General features: G+C 51.9%; 1 protein-coding gene across 1 annotated transcript; it reads left to right on the forward strand.

The window, feature by feature from the left end:
- The first annotated feature begins 1,810 nt into the window (after nt 1-1,810).
- On the forward strand, nt 1,811-16,661 carry ANKRD35 (ankyrin repeat domain 35). Its single transcript, XM_087828318.1, has 13 exons — nt 1,811-1,849; nt 7,081-7,211; nt 7,897-7,985; nt 8,327-8,391; nt 9,171-9,228; nt 9,413-9,483; nt 9,788-9,894; nt 10,945-11,126; nt 11,709-11,746; nt 11,913-13,940; nt 15,557-15,646; nt 15,871-15,936; nt 16,476-16,661. The coding sequence occupies exons 1-13, from the start codon at nt 1,811-1,813 to the stop codon at nt 16,575-16,577; spliced, it is 3,066 nt and encodes a 1,021-aa protein (XP_087684444.1). The 3' UTR covers nt 16,578-16,661.
- Nucleotides 16,662-17,586: the final 925 nt, after the last annotated feature.

The following is a 17,586-nucleotide window of genomic DNA, read 5'->3' on the forward strand; positions in this document are numbered from 1 at the left end:
GGAACACGTGCAGCTCAGCAATCGCCTTCTAGAGACCATGTCTCTGCCTCTGTTACCTGCCCCTGAGAATGGTGGCCTGTCTGGCCTATTAGGCAGGGACAACTATTTTGTGGCAAGCAGGTGATTTATTTTATAGCAGTAGGAGTCCACGGTGGCCCTCAGTGTGCTTCATATAGGCAATAGCTTTATCAACCTTTATGGAGCACACTGTTTATGGGGCTGGGACTGAGGCCATGGTTATGTTGACAGATTTCTCCTTTTTTCCCCAGCCAGCCCCCATAGGGAGATGGATTTCCTTGAGGGCTGGTTCATCTAATTCTTTATCCATAAGATTAAAAGAGCCCTTTTAGTATTCTTACCCACCTAGAGATCCCTGTCCTCTCTATCTCTCAGTTCCAGAATGGACTTTCTTTTTTTTCCAGAATTTCCAGACTTTCTCTAAATCCAACCTATTCTTCAATAAGCCTGTTGCCTCTCCCTTTGGAGCCGAGCCAGTATGAGAAACAACTATAGAAACAACAGGCTTTCTCCAGACACACAAGTTCCTTCCTTTCTCATTGTGGTGCCTTCCTGTCTTCATGCTTTCATTCATTCACTCATCAGACATTAAGCACCTAATATGTGCCAGGCCATGAGAATAATATAAAATACAACTCCTACCACCCAAGGGAAAACAGACATGGAAACAAATACTAACAGATACAGAGAGATGGTTGCTATATGACACAGCAGAATTAGAATTGTATCACACAGAATTTGGCACACTGCGTGTGTGTGCGCGCGCGCGCGTAGGGGTGGTGGTGGCAGGGTTGTAAGGGGAAACTTTACAGAAAAATAAAATTGGCTTGAGAGACCACCAAGTGTAAGAGGAAGCATTCCGGGGAGCACTGATGAACCACCAGGCTGGAAGGAAACTGCACTGAACAGCCTGAGCGCTGGGCTGTGAAAGCAGAGAGGAGGCTGGCGAGGCAGCGCGCAGCTCGCGACGAGCCTGGGAAACCGGCGAGCGCCTGGAGCCGCGCCCATTGGGCTTCGCTGTGCGCTTGAAGGGGCTCGCGCGGCCCCGGGCAGACCAGTTGGCCGGGACTGGCTGTTCAAGCTGGAATTGCTGAATCTGAATTTAAAGAACAGTAGAATTTCCTTTTCTTTCTAAAGAACGGGGAGGAGAGTGGTGTGTACTTAAAATGAAAACTCCCCTTTCTAACTTGCAGGTGCTTTTTAGGCGGTTAAACCGGATCCCCTTTCCCTCAAGGTTTGTTGCCCAGGCTGCGGCGAGTCTTGCACCATCCCCACTGCAATCTCCTCCCATTTCCGAGCTGGTCTAGCGGCTAAAGCGAGAACTGGCCGGAGCCGAGCGCAGCGAGCGAGGCCGCGGCCCGCCCGCCTCCAGCCGCGGCGCTCGGAAGGGGCCGGGGCCGGGGCGGGGTTTGGGGCGGAGCTGCCGCCTGGACCGCGGGAGGGGCGGGGCCTGGGGTGGGATTCGGCCTGCGATTGAACAGCTCGGAGCCGGGGGCGGGCTCGGAGCCGGGGGGCGGGGCTTGAGACCCAGCCTCTGTCGCAGCGGAAGACTGCGGGCTTTTTGCCTCTGCAACCGCGGACGGGGCGGGGGCGGGGCCAGGGGCGGAGTTTTAAGCCCCGCCCGCGGGTCCTTGTTCCTGATTGGGCGGGGCGGGCCCGGGGCGGGCCGGGGCGGGCCCGGCTCTGCTTTGACAGCTCTCTCGGGCACAGCCGCAACCGAGTTCCGTGGGTTCGGGAACCTGCAGCCCCTCTCTCCGCGCGCCCACGTCCCCCCGTGGCCCCGGCCCCGGCCATGAAGCGCATCTTCTCCTGCTCCAGCTCACAGGTGGCGGTAGGTGCCAAAATGTCAGGGAGTATGGGAATGGGGCTAGGGTCCAAGCCCTGCGGGGACAAAAGTCCCGTGTCCCACCCCCAGGCACTATTTGCCTTTTCTCTTTGTCGGTCCTTCCAGCTCTTCCTTTCCCGCAGCGCAGCCCGCCGTTCCTGCCTTCCTCAAGACCCTGTCCCCCCCTCCCGCTCACCTCCGACCTCCCCAAGGTTCTTTCCCTTGGCCCTTTCCTGTCCGATCATCTACACTCCCAACTTCTAGTGTGTTTCCTGCGACCCTTGCCCGCTCCTGAAGCCCTGTCCTCCGCTTTTGCCCAGGCTCTCAGTACTGAGCCATCCTCAGCACCTGCCCCGCCCACAGCCCCGGCTCAGCCCTAAGTTCCATTCTGCCCCCCAAGTCCTGCCCCAGGGTCCCGCTTTCCAGCCTGGTACAGTCCTCACAACCCTCCCCTCCCATATGGTCCTATTCTTGCTGTTTTCTCTCAGCGCAAGCACTCCCGGCCCGCACCTTCCCCCAGCCCTTCTTCAGGGTCTTCTCTATCCTTGCCCCCGTCTCACCCCAGGCCACTTCCACTCCCATTCTCTCATCATCGCCGCTGGCTCTCAGACATCACTCCAAACCTCTTTCTAACTGGTGCTCCCACAGCAGCAGCCCTCTCCGGGTCCCCCTTCAACTTCTGCCCCTCTGCCAGCGGTTGCTCAATTCCACCTTTCCCTTTTTGCTCCCGCCTGCCTGCTCTCTGTGGGTGAATCTTAGGTCTGGCCAGCCTGGCAGGCACTGCCCAGAAGGCGCAGTTGCTCCACACGGCCAGGTAGGTTGCCTGCAGAATTCACCCTGACCAGTTCACTGCCGTGTCTGGTCATCAGACTGGTTCTTGGGCCAGTCAAGGCCTTCCGCCTGCTTCTCCCCAGAACCTTCCTTCCTTCTAAACCCTCGCCCAGGTGTTTAGGACTTAAACACTCTGGGCTTCCTTTGCCTGAGTCGGGGAAAGAGAGGTGGTGGTGAGAAGAGGAGAGTGGATTTGTTCTGAGAGTTCCCAGCAGAAGTCACTCTACTCCCCGCGTCCCTCCAGAACAAAACACGAGCAAGAGGAAGACTTTGTGGTGGCTTAGGAAGGGTACAGTGTCTCCTCTGACCGTCTCCTACCGAGAGACCCCCCAATCTGGGGATGACATTTTCTGTGGAGATTGGAATTATGGGCTGAAGTCGCCAACTACCTGCAGCAGGGCTGCTTAGCCCACCCCCACTCAGTGATGTCATTCACAAGCAGACATGAGGCGGGTGTAGTGCGCTCTGCACGGCAGGCCACAGAGGCCCGGGAGCGAGCTGGGAGGCAACAGGAGGAACTCTGTTGGGGCCTGTCTTTGTCCCACTTATATTTGCTTCTTAACTTAGTTTCTACACATTGATCAGCCAATCAAAAGGCGTTCACCGGATGACTATTATGGTGCCGGGGATGGAGGCTACCCAGGCTCTGTGTTAACTCGCAATGGCTTTCTTACCCCCGTGGACTCTTCCCTAGTTACCGAACCTCCTCTGCACCTCCTTCCCTTTCAGGTCTGTGGGGTCTGCAGGCTCCTTAGGAGTGGGGAAGCGATTTCATTCTGCCTGACTCTCCAGTCCTGGGTCAGTGCCTCCTTTCCCAGGTGCCGGGGTGAACAGTGGGCTGGAAGTTGGAATTTGAAAGGGTCCTTCCGCTCTTCATCAGCTCCACAAAGTTCTGACCACGAAGAATTTCTACCCATTGTAAACTCTTCTTAGTGTAACAAGATGATAGGCAGTAAACTGGGTGGATTTAGAACTATCTAACTGGAAAGAAAACTGTTTCCTCGGTCAGGATGGGATCACAGAACCCTTGATCATAGGCTAGTTTTGGCTGCAAATTGCTCTTAGAACTTCTTCATACTTCTTAGGATAAATTCCTCCACTCCCCGAGTAGTTAACCACTCTGCTCCCATTTGTCAGAGAAACAGTGTGACAATCTTCCTGGCCTCTCCCAAAGCCTGGCTTCACAGCCACACTGGAAGATTGCCCCTGTCCATCCCCACTCCCATCCCTGGGTCCAGGGCCAGAGTCCTTCACTATCAAATAGAGCTAAGGACTGAAAAATCACTGATCATTTTCTTTTTCTCTTTTATTTAATATTTTTTTATTGATTTTTTTTTTTTTTTTAGAGAGAGAGAGAGAAAGGGAGAGGGAAAGAGAGAAACATCGATGTGAGAGCATCATCAGCTGCCTCCTGGGCATGTGCCTCGACTGGGAATCGAATCCCCAGTGAGTCCATGCATGGAACGACGCTCAGCCAACTGAGCCACACTGGCCATGTAAAAGTTGACCTAAGTTATCCAGAATATAGGAAATTCAACAGACAAAAATCCAGCTTTTGTAATCTCATTTTATTTTAGTCAAGTAGGGAATGCCTTGAAGGGTATCTTACATAATAGCTTACTCTGCCTTTGTAGGAAGCAGACCAGGAAATAGCTTTAAACAGTTGGAACTGAATCATCTTAGAGAAATGTCGATTGCATTTTAAAAATTGAGAGTCAGCTCCTGGTTCCTTCAGGACAGCCTTTCCATTTCCACTCATCTGTCCCACAGCCAGCGGTACCCATTCTTCCTCTGCTGTTGGTGAGCTCCATCTTGAAAGGAAGCTTGTAGGCACACAGCCAGAGATCAGGAAAAGTTGCAATTACTTTTACAAAGGCCCCCTAAGCTTAACTACAGAAATACAAAGCTTATTCTTGTAGTTGAATCTGCTGATTAATTTGGTAATTGCTCCCTTGAGGCTGCGATGGTAATCCAGTGCCTCTTTTCCAAGGTACTGGGTGAGCAATGGGCTGGATCTTGGGATTTAGAAGCATATCTCTGTCTTTCTCCACCCTAGCTCTGTAGAAGTTTGGTCATGAAGAATTTCCACCTATTCTAAACTCTTCTTAGTATAACAAGATTATAGGAAGTAACTCAAATGGATTTAGAACTATCTAGCTGGAAAGAAAAGTATCTACAGTACTTTACTAGGAAACACCTTTACCTTCTATACAGCCTGGCTGTTAAGTATTGGCTGATATGAGCAAGATCCCTTCCTCCTACTCCCCTGTATGGAGAATTCTGAGCCCAGGAACATCCAAAATGTGCCCAACAAGGCTAGCAACAATGGGGATTGGAACTAACATTTACTGTGTACCTACTGTATGTCAGACACAGTGCTAGGTGCTTTATATGATGTTATATTATTTAGAAACTGATGTTCAGAGAAGTTTTTACATGCCTAAATTCACAAGGATAGAAAGTGTTAGAATCAGGGTTTTAAACAGAGGACTTCACATTGAGGTCAGCTGACGGCAGTGTCCTGTGCTGGAGGCAGAGTTCTAGCTCTGCTTTTTCTCAGGGTGACCTGGCACCCCGGAGACACTGGATAATGTGTTCTTACATCTCAGTCTGTTGGTATGTGAAGCAGTCATTTTGCTTATTTTGTCCTTTGAGAATTAACTTGTTTGGAGACTCTGTGCAGAAAAGTAGCGTCTGAGAGTGGGTGGCTTTGCCCTGGAGGCTGTCTTAGACTGTTTATTTGGAAATAAGTAAAATGCTTCCATCGCTCTGTGGTAGTGTGGTCTGCTGGTGGGAACTAGGAATAGGCATTGGGTGGCCTGGGTTCTTATCTCAATTTCCCTGCCATTTCGTGGTTTGTCTCTGCACAGTTATTTAACCTGAGCATGCTTCAGTTACTTCTACTGTCAAATAGATAAATATTAGCCCTACCTACTTCCCAAGATGTTGAGAGGCTAATTGAACAGGATCTGAGGAATGACAAGTGCTGTACTTGGAAGCCATCTACCCTAGATAATTTTATGGTTGGGGCATTTAAAATCTTTCCTGTTTTCCATGAATAATTTGCCCTGGCTGTGTAAACGGTATTTGAAAATGAGTTATTTGGCTTCCATTGACCCTATATTTTCCCACCTCCTCCCAAAGCCTCTTCCTCCCTGAGATTACACCTCATAAAATGCAGTGTGTCACCACCAAGCCCCTGCCACTTCCTGTTTCATTATAAGGATGCCATACACTTGCATAGCTCTTCACAGTTTACAAAGAGATTTATATACATTAGCTCGTTTAATACAGCGTGATGAGGTGGTTATTATTGCCCACACTTTATAGATGAGGAAACAGGTTCGAGGTGTTTAGCTTGCTCTAGGTCACACAGCTGAGAAAGGAGCTGAGTCAGACCCTGAGCTCAGGCCTGCTGGCAAAGTTCCTCCGGGCCCTTTTCACCGGGCCACAGCTTTTTGCACCCTTTCTCCCTTCCCTTACCCTTCTCTGGGTCAAACCAGGCCTTTCTGTGCTTGAAACTGGGATGTTTTTACCCACTCTCTCTTTCACACCCTGCGATACTTCAATTATTGTAATTACCCCACCACCCAGAAAAAGTCTGGCTGGCATAACAGAACAATGCATGCCCAGGTGTGGCTTTATCTGGGACAGCTGCTGCCTGCCAGGAAAAGGGGAGGGAGGGAGGGAGGAGAAGGGGAGAGGCCCCATGCTGCCTCCTCAAACCTAGCTAGAGACTATATTTGCTTTTTGGCTGTTGTTGCCATGAAAGGGAAGAGCAGCTAGGCAATGGGCAAAGAGATGAGATGGGAAAACAGAAACTCTGTGCTTCTCCTCCCAGTTTTGGGGCCCAAAGCTGATGGGTAGAGGTGGAGGCTAGGTATTTGGACTCCTGGCTGTGACCTGAAGCTAGGTGCCTTGATTTCTCAAATATCTGAAGACAAAAAGCTGAGCAGCATGGGAATCTGAGAGGCAATGTGAGCCCAATCAGGAGGGGTCAGTTTGCTTCAGTTTGCTCCAGCAAAACCTAGAGAGCAAATGGGAAAGGAGTCATGGCTAGGACTGCTCTGAGGCTGTGCACCTAGCGACGTCGTCATAATGACGATTAAAAAGACACTTGGAATACTCTGCACCAGCACTCAAAAGTGATTTTTAATTCAGTAGGCCAAGCACCTTTTGACCCGGGCCTGGAAATAACCAGAAGTAGTTCTTGGCGGCATATGAACAGGTGACTATTAAACCAGCTCACCTAAGAAGGACTATATGATCTAGGCTGAGTGACTCGTGGGACATTGAAAGGACCTCAGGGATGTTCCTTTCCCCTTGCTTGGCATCTTCCTAACCATCCCCTTTTCTTTCTCCACTCCACCCTCACCTAAATCCCGCAATGTGTGGCTCTGGACCAGGTGGAGAGATGGAACCGCCGTGATCAGAAGCTGCTGGAGGCAGTGCAGCGGGGGGACGTGGGGCGCGTGGCTGCCCTGGCCTCCAGGAAGTCTGCCCGACCCACCAAGCTAAACTCCAACGGCCAGTCCCCGTAAGTCCCTCTGACCCCACCTTCGGTATGCCGTTCCCTTTGAAAACTCCAAACCCAATATATCACAGGACAGGGAATGCCTACAACTCAGAGACCTTTTTCTCTTAATAAATCTTTGCTACTTAATAAACAAAGTGCTGCACAAAGTGAGGGAAAAGATACTGTCCCTGAGCTCTGTCCCCCTCACAACTCACAACCCAGATCCACAGAACTGACCAACAGGACATAAAGCCGACGAAACAAACAAACTGATACATACTCTAAACAGAGTATTTCTTCACTGCACAAAGAGGAGGGGGTGTGCTCGGGACACTCAGAGTGAAGTGGTAGCCACAGGAGTCACGTGGCTAGAAAGAGTAGCAGGACAAGAGGGATACTCCCCCTTGTCTCTGCCCGTCCAGCCCTCTGCTCTGTAACACTTCCAGTCTGGTAAGGGTCCCGGACACCCCTGCAATAGTCTGCGATTGCTTGAGACCCATAGTCTTATTTCTATATTCGCTTCCAGCTTCCTCTGACTTTGTGACAGTAGCCATATGGCCTTCTCTTTCTCAGTAAGTCAGGCCAGGGAGTTTCCCTCTCTGCTTTCGGGATTGGCTGTGGGGTTAGAGAGTATAGCAGCCGGTGATTATTAAGATTATTAGGATTCTCCTGCTCCTCACGCCCTGGTCCCCTCATGGGCCTGCAGGTTTCACCTGGCGGCCTCCAAAGGCCTGACGGAATGCCTGACCATACTGCTTGCAAACGGGGCCGACATCAACAGCAGGAACGAGGACGGTGAGTGGGGTGGGCCATGCTGCAGGCTTCGCCCTCTACAGGCGCAGCGGGGCCAGTGCTGGGCCTGCTGGAGGTTCCAACAGCAGCCCCCTGTTTCTTTCCTCCTAAATTCCGGCCAGCATCCTTCCAGGGGTTGCCCTCCCTGCAAGCTGGGTATACTTTACCCACCTCCACCTCAAGTACCAGACTCTTGGGGAACAGGAATTTCTGGCCCTACATGGCTGAGAGCTTCTCTCTCTAATCTTCCTTTGATTATCTGTGCGTCTCTTGCCTTCCCTCCCGGTGAGTCATTGGCATGCACAGGGCCACCCACCTCCCTCTCCCCCTCTTTCTCTTTCCAGGAAGCACCGCCCTGCACTTGGCCACCATCTCCTGCCAGCCACAATGTGTCAAGGTCCTGCTCCAGGTGCGAGCAACCCCTTGATACCACTCCTGTGAAGGGGAGAAGCAGAGCCAGAGTTCCCTAACTTTGTCTTGAAGTCACAAGCAATATTTGATCAAATATACCCCTCTCATCCCTAATAAGAGCTGGTAGTAATTTATTCTTTAATTCACAAACATTTATTTAACTTAATGCTGCCCTTGAGGGCAGGTCATAAAGTAGAGCTGCCAGGGACTGACTGCCTGTCAGTCAATATGCATATACTGAGCTCTGCCAAGACCAACTGCTGTGATGACGCTGGGCAGGCAGAAGGAGGGCAGAGATTTTCAAATCAAACCAAAATCCTACCGTCTGTTTTTGAGGTGTTTGTAGTCTAGGAGCACAAGGAGAAATATGCATGTGAAATGACACGTAGACAATTTATAAATAAGTTTCCAAAAGTACAAAAGGCACAGTTCAAAACAGGCCTTTGGGCTAATGGCTGTTGGGCTTTTGTTCCTCCCAGCCCTTTCCAGGTTTCCCAAGCATGACCCTAAAGTACGAGTCACGGACTCAGGTGTTATTTTCCCTAACATGTTTTTCTATAATCTGATTTTTCTTAAGCCCTAGGTTTAAGAACCAGGGTTGAAATTCAAGGCTGCCTCTCATCTGTAAGAAATGGATTGGGCTTGCTGAGCAGTTGGACAAAACCATGAGCCTCCCACCCCTCCCTATAGAAATTGGGAAGCTGGGGACCCAACGGCGGGTATGGGGAGAACATTAACACCACCTTCCATGCTGCTTCCCTTTGTGGCTCTTTACAGCACGGTGCCAATGAAGATGCTGTGGATGCGGAAAACCGTAGTCCGTTGCACTGGGCAGGTGTGTGCCTGGGGACCGGTGGGAAACAGGGCTCAGGGACTGTAGGGTAGGAAGGGAGGGGAGGGTAACATCTGGCGAGAGGGCAGGGCTGGTTGCTGGAAAGGCTGGAGGGGATGCTGGGTCACCATCTGACTGCGGGTACTTCCTGCTGCCCCTTAACCCAATGGCCCCTCAACCCTCCCAGCCTCCTCGGGCTGTGCCTCAAGTGTGCTCCTGCTGTGTGACCACGAAGCCTTCCTGGACGTCCTGGATAACGTGAGTATCGGCTGGACCTCTGGCTGTGCCCACACAGGGAGGCTGCTGCTCTCTCTGAGCTTGACGGGCTAAGTTCTGTGACAGGGGTTGTACAGCACCACCTTCCCTTATTCCTCCCCCCCCTCCATCCCCTCCTCTTCCTCATAGAGAGGTTAAACCTTGCCTTCTGGAGAGCTGTTAATCCTTCAGAAAGGAATATTTAACCCCAAGACTGGGGTTTTTCCGGGAGAGGTATGGGGAGAGGGGAGCTGGAAGCCCCTGGCCCCCGGGCTTCTCAGGAACCCTCTCTCCACGATCTGTGCAGGATGGACGCACACCCTTGATGATCGCCTCCCTGGGTGGTCATGCAGCTATCTGCTCACAGTTACTGCAGAGAGGCGCCCGAGTGAATGTCACCGACAAGGATGACAAGTGAGCCTGCCCCGTCTTCCCACCCCAGATCCAGACCCTGACCAAGCTAGGAAGGAGCTGCTGGGCAAAGTGTGTGTGTGTGTGTGTGTGTGTGTGTGTGTGTGTGTGTGTGTGTGTGCGAGAAGGCAGGCTGGTTTCTGTGTTCTTGGTCTTTTTTCTTCTGAGTGGTGGCTTAGAAGAGCTCTGCCTGTTGGTTCATTGTTTTCCTCTTGAGATGTTGAGAAAGTTTCCTTATTCTTTTTTTTTTTTTTTTAATATATCTTTATTGATTTCAGAGAGAGGAAGGGAGAGGGAGAGAAAGATAGAAACATCAATGATGAGAGAGTCGTTGATCGGCTGCAGCCCGCAACCCGGGCATGTGCCCTGACTGGGAATCGAACCCCGATCTCCTGGATCCCAGGTTGATGCAAAACCACTGAGCCACGCCTGGCTGGGCTCCTTATTCTTTTTTATTCAGCTGCTGTCACCGCCATCTTCCTAATGTATGTGATTCTCTGCTGGTTTTCAAACTGTCTCCTAAGCAATGGAATCCATTTTTCCAATAAAGAATTTGTGCAGCCCTGGCCAGTTCGGCTTAGTGGTTGGAGAGTTGGCCAGCGGACCGAAAGGTCGCAGGTTTGCCTCCTGGTCAAGGGCATGTACCTCAGCTGTAGGTTCAATCCCTCGTGGATCAATGTGTGTCTCTCATGTCGATGCTTTTCTCTCTGTCTCTCTTTTCCCCAGCTCCCTCCCTTCCATTCTCTCTAAAAATCAATGGGGAAAAAAAATGTCCTTGGGTGAGGATTTTAAAAAATAATAATTTATGCAGAACTTTAATGTATAAAGCAGAGAAGAATGAAGCCCTGTCGACTGGCCCATGCTTTCTGATGCTGCAGCTCCAAGTAATGACATTTGAAAAGTTCTGGGCTGGCCTAATACTCTAATTGGCTGGTGTTGGTCAGTGGTTCTCCTGCCCAGACTGAGAGAGCTGATCCTGTAGTGGAATTTCTGGAGCCAGGACCCCTGGATTCCAGGGGGAAAGCCTATGCTCAGGTTTGCCCTAACCCATAGATCGGCTCTGATCCTGGCCTGTGAGAAAGGCAGCGCTGAAGTGGCCGAGCTGCTCCTGAGCCATGGAGCCGACGCGGGGGCGGTGGACAGCACCGGGCACGATGCTCTGTATTACGGTCTGCGCACACAAGACAAGGCCCTGTGGAAGCTGCTGCAGCAGGCCATGACCTGGCGGCGGGGAGGTAAAGCCAGTTCCCTTTTGTAACTTCAAGATGCTCCTTAACAGCTCAGAGAAGTGCCTTAGAATCCCATTTGTCCCCATGGAAATAATCATCTGACAAATAATTGTCACTTTAGTCAAGAGTTTACTTATTTATTGCTGCTACTATGAGATGACCCCAAATTCACAAAAGCATGATCACAAAGTTCCTTAATGAAGCCTTGTCGCTTACTAAAGGCAGCTCTGGCCAGTACTATCGTAGTATTTCTGAGTTGTAATTGTACATCTCTGTGTGGTTTCCCAGTCAATCTCTCTCCTAATAGACTGTAAACCCCTCAGATGACAGGCCATTTCTGTTTTGTTCACCATTGATGTCCTGGTGCCTATAACAGTGCCTGGTACAGTGTCCAATAAAGTGAGTGAACAAAATGAATGAGCTGGCATATCTCTGGGACAGGGAACCAAGGTTGCTGGGTTGAACAGGAGTGGCTTCTAGCGCCAGGAAGACATGTGTGGTAAGGGTTATGACACTGAGGGGCCACTCCTCTCAGCGAGAGTCAATGGGACCTGTCTGCTCTCATTTTCCTCATGTCTTTTCATATAGGTCAGGGGCCAGTTCAACACCCAGATGTGGCATCTAAGGTAAGAAGACCCCAAGTGCCTCCCCTTCTGACCCACCCCAGGCCATCCTACTGGGGTATCTCCCAGCTAGTGATCCATGGGGGTGTCAAGATGGTATAAAAGAAGAAAGGCCCTCCTGGGTCCGGGATAGCTGCCCTGGCTTTACTTCTCGTTGTTTTCTACACAGGCCTCTCCATCCGAACCTCAGGTGGGCTCTCCACCTAAGAGCTCACGGGGAGCGGGGCCCAAGGAGGAGCAGGGAGAAGAGGGGCAGGAAGATGCTTGTTCAGAGGAGTGGAAGTGGAAGTATGAAGAGGAGCAGAGGAAAGTTGCTCAGTTGGAGCAGGAGCTGGCGCGAAAGACAGAGGAGTGTAGAGCTCAAGCTGCAGCCTATCTGGGCCTGGAGAACCAGATTCGAGAACAGGCGCAGGAGCTGGGGCTCCTGCTCTCCCAAGAGCCCAGATCTCCAGGAGGGCGGAGTTCCAGTGTCCGTCCCGGAGGGGATGGCATGGAGCAGGGTTGTCCTCTGGACCTGCTGGCTGAGGGAATACAACAGCTAAGGAGGCAGCAGCAGGCAGTAGCCACAGCCTCAGCCACAGCCTCAGCCAACCCAGTGTTAGCCCCCAAGAAGACCAAAGATTCAGCCCCAGGGGCGATGGATTATGAAGCACATGGAAGGCCCCAACTGGAAGAACAGGAGCCACCCCAGAGTCCAGTGTCTGAGATCATGGGGAAAGCCACAGGACAGCAACCGGCGACTGACAGCGGACAGGCCCTTGGCCCTGATCATGCTGACCAGCCGCGTGCTGGCCAGAAGGAGAGGCTGCGGACCCCGGGGGCTGAAACAACAGACACTGGGGCTGAAGCAGCGGGCACAACAGCCCTGAACCAGCTCCTGCTACAGCTGAGGGAGGAGCTGGCTGCTGTGTGGCGAGAAAAGGATGCTGCCCTGGGGGTTTTGTCAAGGCCGGTGCTGGAGGGGGTCCTGGGGACACCCCGGGCTGAGGCTGCAGCGGCTGCCTGGGAGAGAATGGAGGCCAGGTTGGAGCAGGTGCTGGTGAGGCTGCACCGGGCCCAGGCGGGACTGCGAGAGGAACCTGTGAGCCCCGCTCAAGAGCCTAGGGAAGGAGCCCCAAAGGCAGGCTCAGAAACCAGCACCACAGAAGATGAAGAGAGGGAGAAAAGGGTTCTGGGGTCCCGGGGGGAGCCTCTAGGGGCCCCTGGCAGGAAACAGGTGCCCGGAGGAGGGCTGGCCAAGGGACCCCTGGAGGAGGAGGTGTCGGCCCTGAGACTGAGCAACAGGACCTTGCTAGAGGAGCTGGGGGAGCTGGGGCGGGAGAGGCAGCGCTTGCAAGGGGAGCTGCAGTCCCTGAGCCAGCGGCTGCAGAGGGAGTTTGTGCCCAAGCCCGTGGCACAGGTCCAGCTCCAGCAGTTGCACAGGAGTGTGGAGCTGCTGACAGACGAACTGGCCCTGGAGAAGGAAGCCACGGAGAAGTTGCGCAAGCACCTGGCCTCCCAGAGCAGTGGCCTCCGAGGGCTGTGGGACTGCCTGCCCCAAGACCTGGTGGGCAAGGGGAGCGCGCCGGGCCCGGGAGCCGAGCCGCTGGAGGAGCTGCAGGCCTGCATCCGCACCCTGGTGGCCAGGCACCGGGAGGCCCAGCAGGCGCTGGCTAGGCTGGAGGAGGAGAACCGGGGGCTGCGGGGATCCCCGGCCCCACGCGGGGAACCAGGCACCTCCTCAAAGGTGCCAGCAGCCCCTGACGTGGCCGCTTTAGAGCAAGACTTGGGGAAGCTGGAGGAAGAGCTGCGCGCCGTTCAGGCCACGATGAGCGGGAAGAGCCAGGAGATCGGGAAGCTGAAGAAGCTGCTCTACCAGGCGACCGAGGAAGTGGCCGAGCTGCGGGCCCGCGAGGCGGCCAGCCTGCAGCAGCAGGAGAAGACGCGAAGCTCGCTGGTGGCCCAGGCCCAGGCCTGGGGCCAGGAGCTGAAGGCTCTGCTGGAGAAGTACAACACCGCCTGCCGGGAGATGGGCCGGCTGCAGGAGGCCGTGGCCGAGGAGCGCGGCCGGAGCGGGGCCCTGGCGGCCCGGGCCACGGAGCAGGAGCGCCAGGCCAGCGAGATGCGCGGGCGCTCGGAGCAGTCGGAGAGGACAGTGGGGCAGCTGACGCAGAAGGTGGAGCGTCTCTGGGGGGCTTGCCAGGACAAGGAGGCCAAGGTGATCAGCTGGGGCGGCGGTGGGGAGCAGTGGGGAAGGTTTCTGCGGGGTGTCTCACCTGCATCTTCCTTTGGTTAGTCAGATCAGTACCCCCCACAGAACACCAGTCACGGGAAAGGACCACACTCTGCCCTCTGGGTCTAAGGCGGTTTGGGGGTCAGCTCGGAGGTGAGGTGTAAGTAGAAGGTAGAAAGGGGCTCAGGTATTAAAGTTTGGGACTGTGTGGTCAGGGCTACCACCTGTGGAGTACTATGATTTATTAGCCTTTTGACTTAAATCATGTATTAGCCTCAGAACAAGTCTGATAATACGGTGGGTTTATGTGGTTTTGCTGTGGTTCTGAGGTGACTCAAAGGCCCATTAAGAAAAGCAGAGGAGCCGGGGCGTGGCTCAGCGGTTGAGTATTGACCTGTGATCCAGGAGATCTGACAGGATCCAGGAGATCAGGTTGGATTCCCAGTCAGGCCACATGCCATTGAGAGCTCCATCCCCAGCAGGGGGCGTGCAGGAGGCAGCTAGGCTACAGGTCCGCTTCTCCCTTCTGCTTCAATCAGAGTAGTTTCTACAAAAAATTTCCATTGGCAAAGAGAGCACCAATGCAAAGAAAAAAGTTTGAAAACCACCGTGGTAGATGCTCGAGTTTCCTAATGATTGCTCCAAAAGTGAGTGTAAGTCTACATGCTTCTAGGGGCATGTTTTATGAATTCTAAAAAAAATCAGTTTACAAAGAAATTTAGTAATTCTAGAACTTTACCTGTAAAGTGAATTCAGACTTATTCAAATTCATGTACAGGATCAAATTTATAATGATTCAAAAATATAGGAAGCATATGTTTGACATAATGTAGAGTGCGTAAAATAGAAGAAAAGTTATACAGAATAAGAATCGGCATGGGGTGGGGCTAATTAAGGAAAGGCAGGATTTCTGTTGGTGTTGAAGGAGAAGAGGAAAGAAAATAGTGCAGTGTATGTTGGACTGAGATCGTCTGGATTTTGATTTCAGTTTCAAAACTTACTGATTGAACTTGAGTTATCCAAGCCTCCAATTCTTGAAGCCTGCCTCAATTTTTTCATATATAAGATGAGGCTAATAATAGGGTTGCTATGAGGATTCCATTAAAGATAGTATATTTAAAATACTCAGAATAATTTTTTGAAAATGGTGAGTAATTAATTATTTTTATTACTCTTACTCCCACCATTCCTATTACTGCTGGTTACCATTAACCACATTTGTGCCTTAGCCTCACAAACCACAAAACTCATCTCCATTTCGCTCGGTGGTCAGCAGCCAGAAGTAGTTTAGGATCCAGTGCAGAGTTAAGAGCATGGACCATTAATTCAAAGAGATTTTGGTTCAAGTCATATGTCATCACTTATTAGCTGTATGATTTTGACAAATTACTTAACAAAATGTGAATAATAATACTTTCTTCAGAGAAGTATCGCTCTTCTCAGAACGTGGAGGTGCTTTGAGTATTAAATGAGACAAGGTGTGAAAAAGTATCTGGCACATATTACGTACTCAGTAAAAGGAAGTTGACCTTGACCTTGGGTGGTGTGAGGTGGGAATGACCTGGCCCTCGCTTGTTTCCTTTCTTTCCCTTTGGCCTTAGATCAAGGAGTTGTTGAAGAAGCTGGAACAGCTTTCAGAGGAAGTCCTAGCAGCTCGGGGAGAAAATGCCCGCCTTGCCTCGAAGCTGCAGGTGTGTTTTGGCCCTTAGGGAAATGGACACAGCTAGAGAAGAGGGTGGGCAGTGGAAGAGATGTGGGAGAGAGCCTGGGAATTACAGAGACCTGTGCAGGCAGGGTCCAGGCTGGGCTAGCAATGGCCCAGCTGACCACTTAATAGTATTGTTCCTCATGTTTGGGGGATCCGGGTGAGTATGGGAGGGTAGGCACATAACCTCCCGCTGATGCTCACTCCCAGGATTCTCAGAAGAACCATGAAGAGATCATCTCTACCTATAGAAACCATCTGCTGAATGCTGCTCAGGTGAGCACGGGGGCAGGGAGAGACAGAGAGTTGGGAGGGGGTATTGCATTTGGGGTCCCTTTTCTTGCCTGCATGCATTTGTCATTGCTCGGAAAGCTAGACTTTAGATGTTCCAGTGCCAGGTCTCTGGATCTCCCGAGGTAGATCAAGAGAAATTGTGTGTGAAGGTGAAGGGGGAGAGGTGTTTGTCCTTCCTTTCAGTTCCCTGATCCACTGTAAGGCCTTTTCCTGTCCTTTATGCCCTTTCTCAGTCCCCTCCTATGCCAGCTTATCTTGCTCCTTTATTAGGAGTAATACTAACTATAAAGAATCTAACACGTATTGTACCAGGCGCCTTCTTTCCGATTCAGAGCTGTAACCCTCAGAGCAATCCTGAAAAGTAAACAGCATTATCTTCCTTGGAAAGATTAGGCAACATCCATGGAGAAGTTAAACACTGTTTAAGTGAGGGCTCATAGTTAGCAAACGGCCTCTCCCTCACCCATCTCACCCCATTTTCTGCTCTTCACCTCCCTTTCTCTCTTTCCTGCCACCCACAGGGCTACATGGAACAAGATGTATACAATATCCTACTGCGAATCCTCAGCACGCAGGAGAAGAGAGGCTGCACGAGCCCTGAGGGGGCCGGGATTCCCCTCTAGTGAGGTGTGGGCTGAGGCTGACTTCGGAAGGAGCTTGGAGAAAGACCTTGGGAAAGGAGGCTACGGTGGAGTTGGAGCCTCCTTCTGCCCCAAGTGTGGCTGGCATTGGAGAGTCCTGTGGGCCGCAGAGCGTTTGAAGTGAGGTTGATCGAGAAGTCACAATATGGGGAATCACTGGGTGGAGTCAGGAATCAGTGACCAAGTAGACTGAAGGGGGCTGACATGGGATGGAGACTGAAAAGAGGAGCTGAGTGACTCCTTTACGGTCTGGGATAGAGATACCAGGAAACACTGAGGGAGGGTGGGATAGCAGTAAAAGTTGTTTCCTAGGGTAGGACTGTGCAAACTGCAGAATCTCTCCTTCATCCCCCCACCGTTCATTCAAAGAGTAGTCTTCTCCCCGCCCCATGCCGATGGCCATCTTCTCCAGTCCAGAGAAACAGGGTCCCCTTTAGCAGCTTGGCAGGGGTGGGAGGAGCCTGAGGCTGTGGGATCATGTGCATCACATCCTGGAATTTCTCCTTTCGGGGAATAAGAGCATCCCCAGTCACCAGAGGCTCCATCACGCTGTGGTGGGTGGGAGTTTGGCCACCAGGGGTAGTGTGGGTGAAGCCTCACCTGACATTAGGCCCCAGACCTGAGAATCTGAACCCTGGAGTCATCATGGAAGAAACCAGCTCTGTGGGAAATAAAGCAGGAGGAAGCATGATACCGGGTGTCACTGTTTTTCTGTTTCAAGGAGAGTGGAGGGCACCCTGGCTGGTTTGGCTCAGTGGCTAGAGCGTCTACCTGTGGATTGAAGGGTTCCGGGTTCAATTTCAGCTCAGGGCACGTACCTCAGTCGCAGGCTCAATCCCCAGCCCCAGTCCAGGAGCATGTGGGAGGCAACCAATCGATGTCTCTCTCACACTGATGTTTCTGCCCCCCCCCCCCCCTTCCACTCTCTCTGAAAAGCAATGGAAAAAATATCCTCAGGTAAGAATTAAAAAAAAACAAAAACAAAAAAAGT

The sequence above is a fragment of the Miniopterus natalensis genome, chromosome 19, assembly GCF_054644295.1.
Source record: "Miniopterus natalensis isolate mMinNat1 chromosome 19, mMinNat1.hap1, whole genome shotgun sequence".
NCBI lineage: Eukaryota > Metazoa > Chordata > Mammalia > Chiroptera > Miniopteridae > Miniopterus > Miniopterus natalensis.

Bases quoted from the DNA above. Each gene is read 5' to 3' on its own strand.
- ANKRD35 (XM_087828318.1), top strand. From the start codon at position 1,811: ATGAAGCGCATCTTCTCCTGCTCCAGCTCACAGGTGGCG. The intron at 7,986-8,326 runs GTGAGTGGGGTG...TTCTCTTTCCAG, and splicing joins CAACAGCAGGAACGAGGACG to GAAGCACCGCCCTGCACTTG. The intron at 11,127-11,708 runs GTAAAGCCAGTT...CTTTTCATATAG, and splicing joins CATGACCTGGCGGCGGGGAG to GTCAGGGGCCAGTTCAACAC.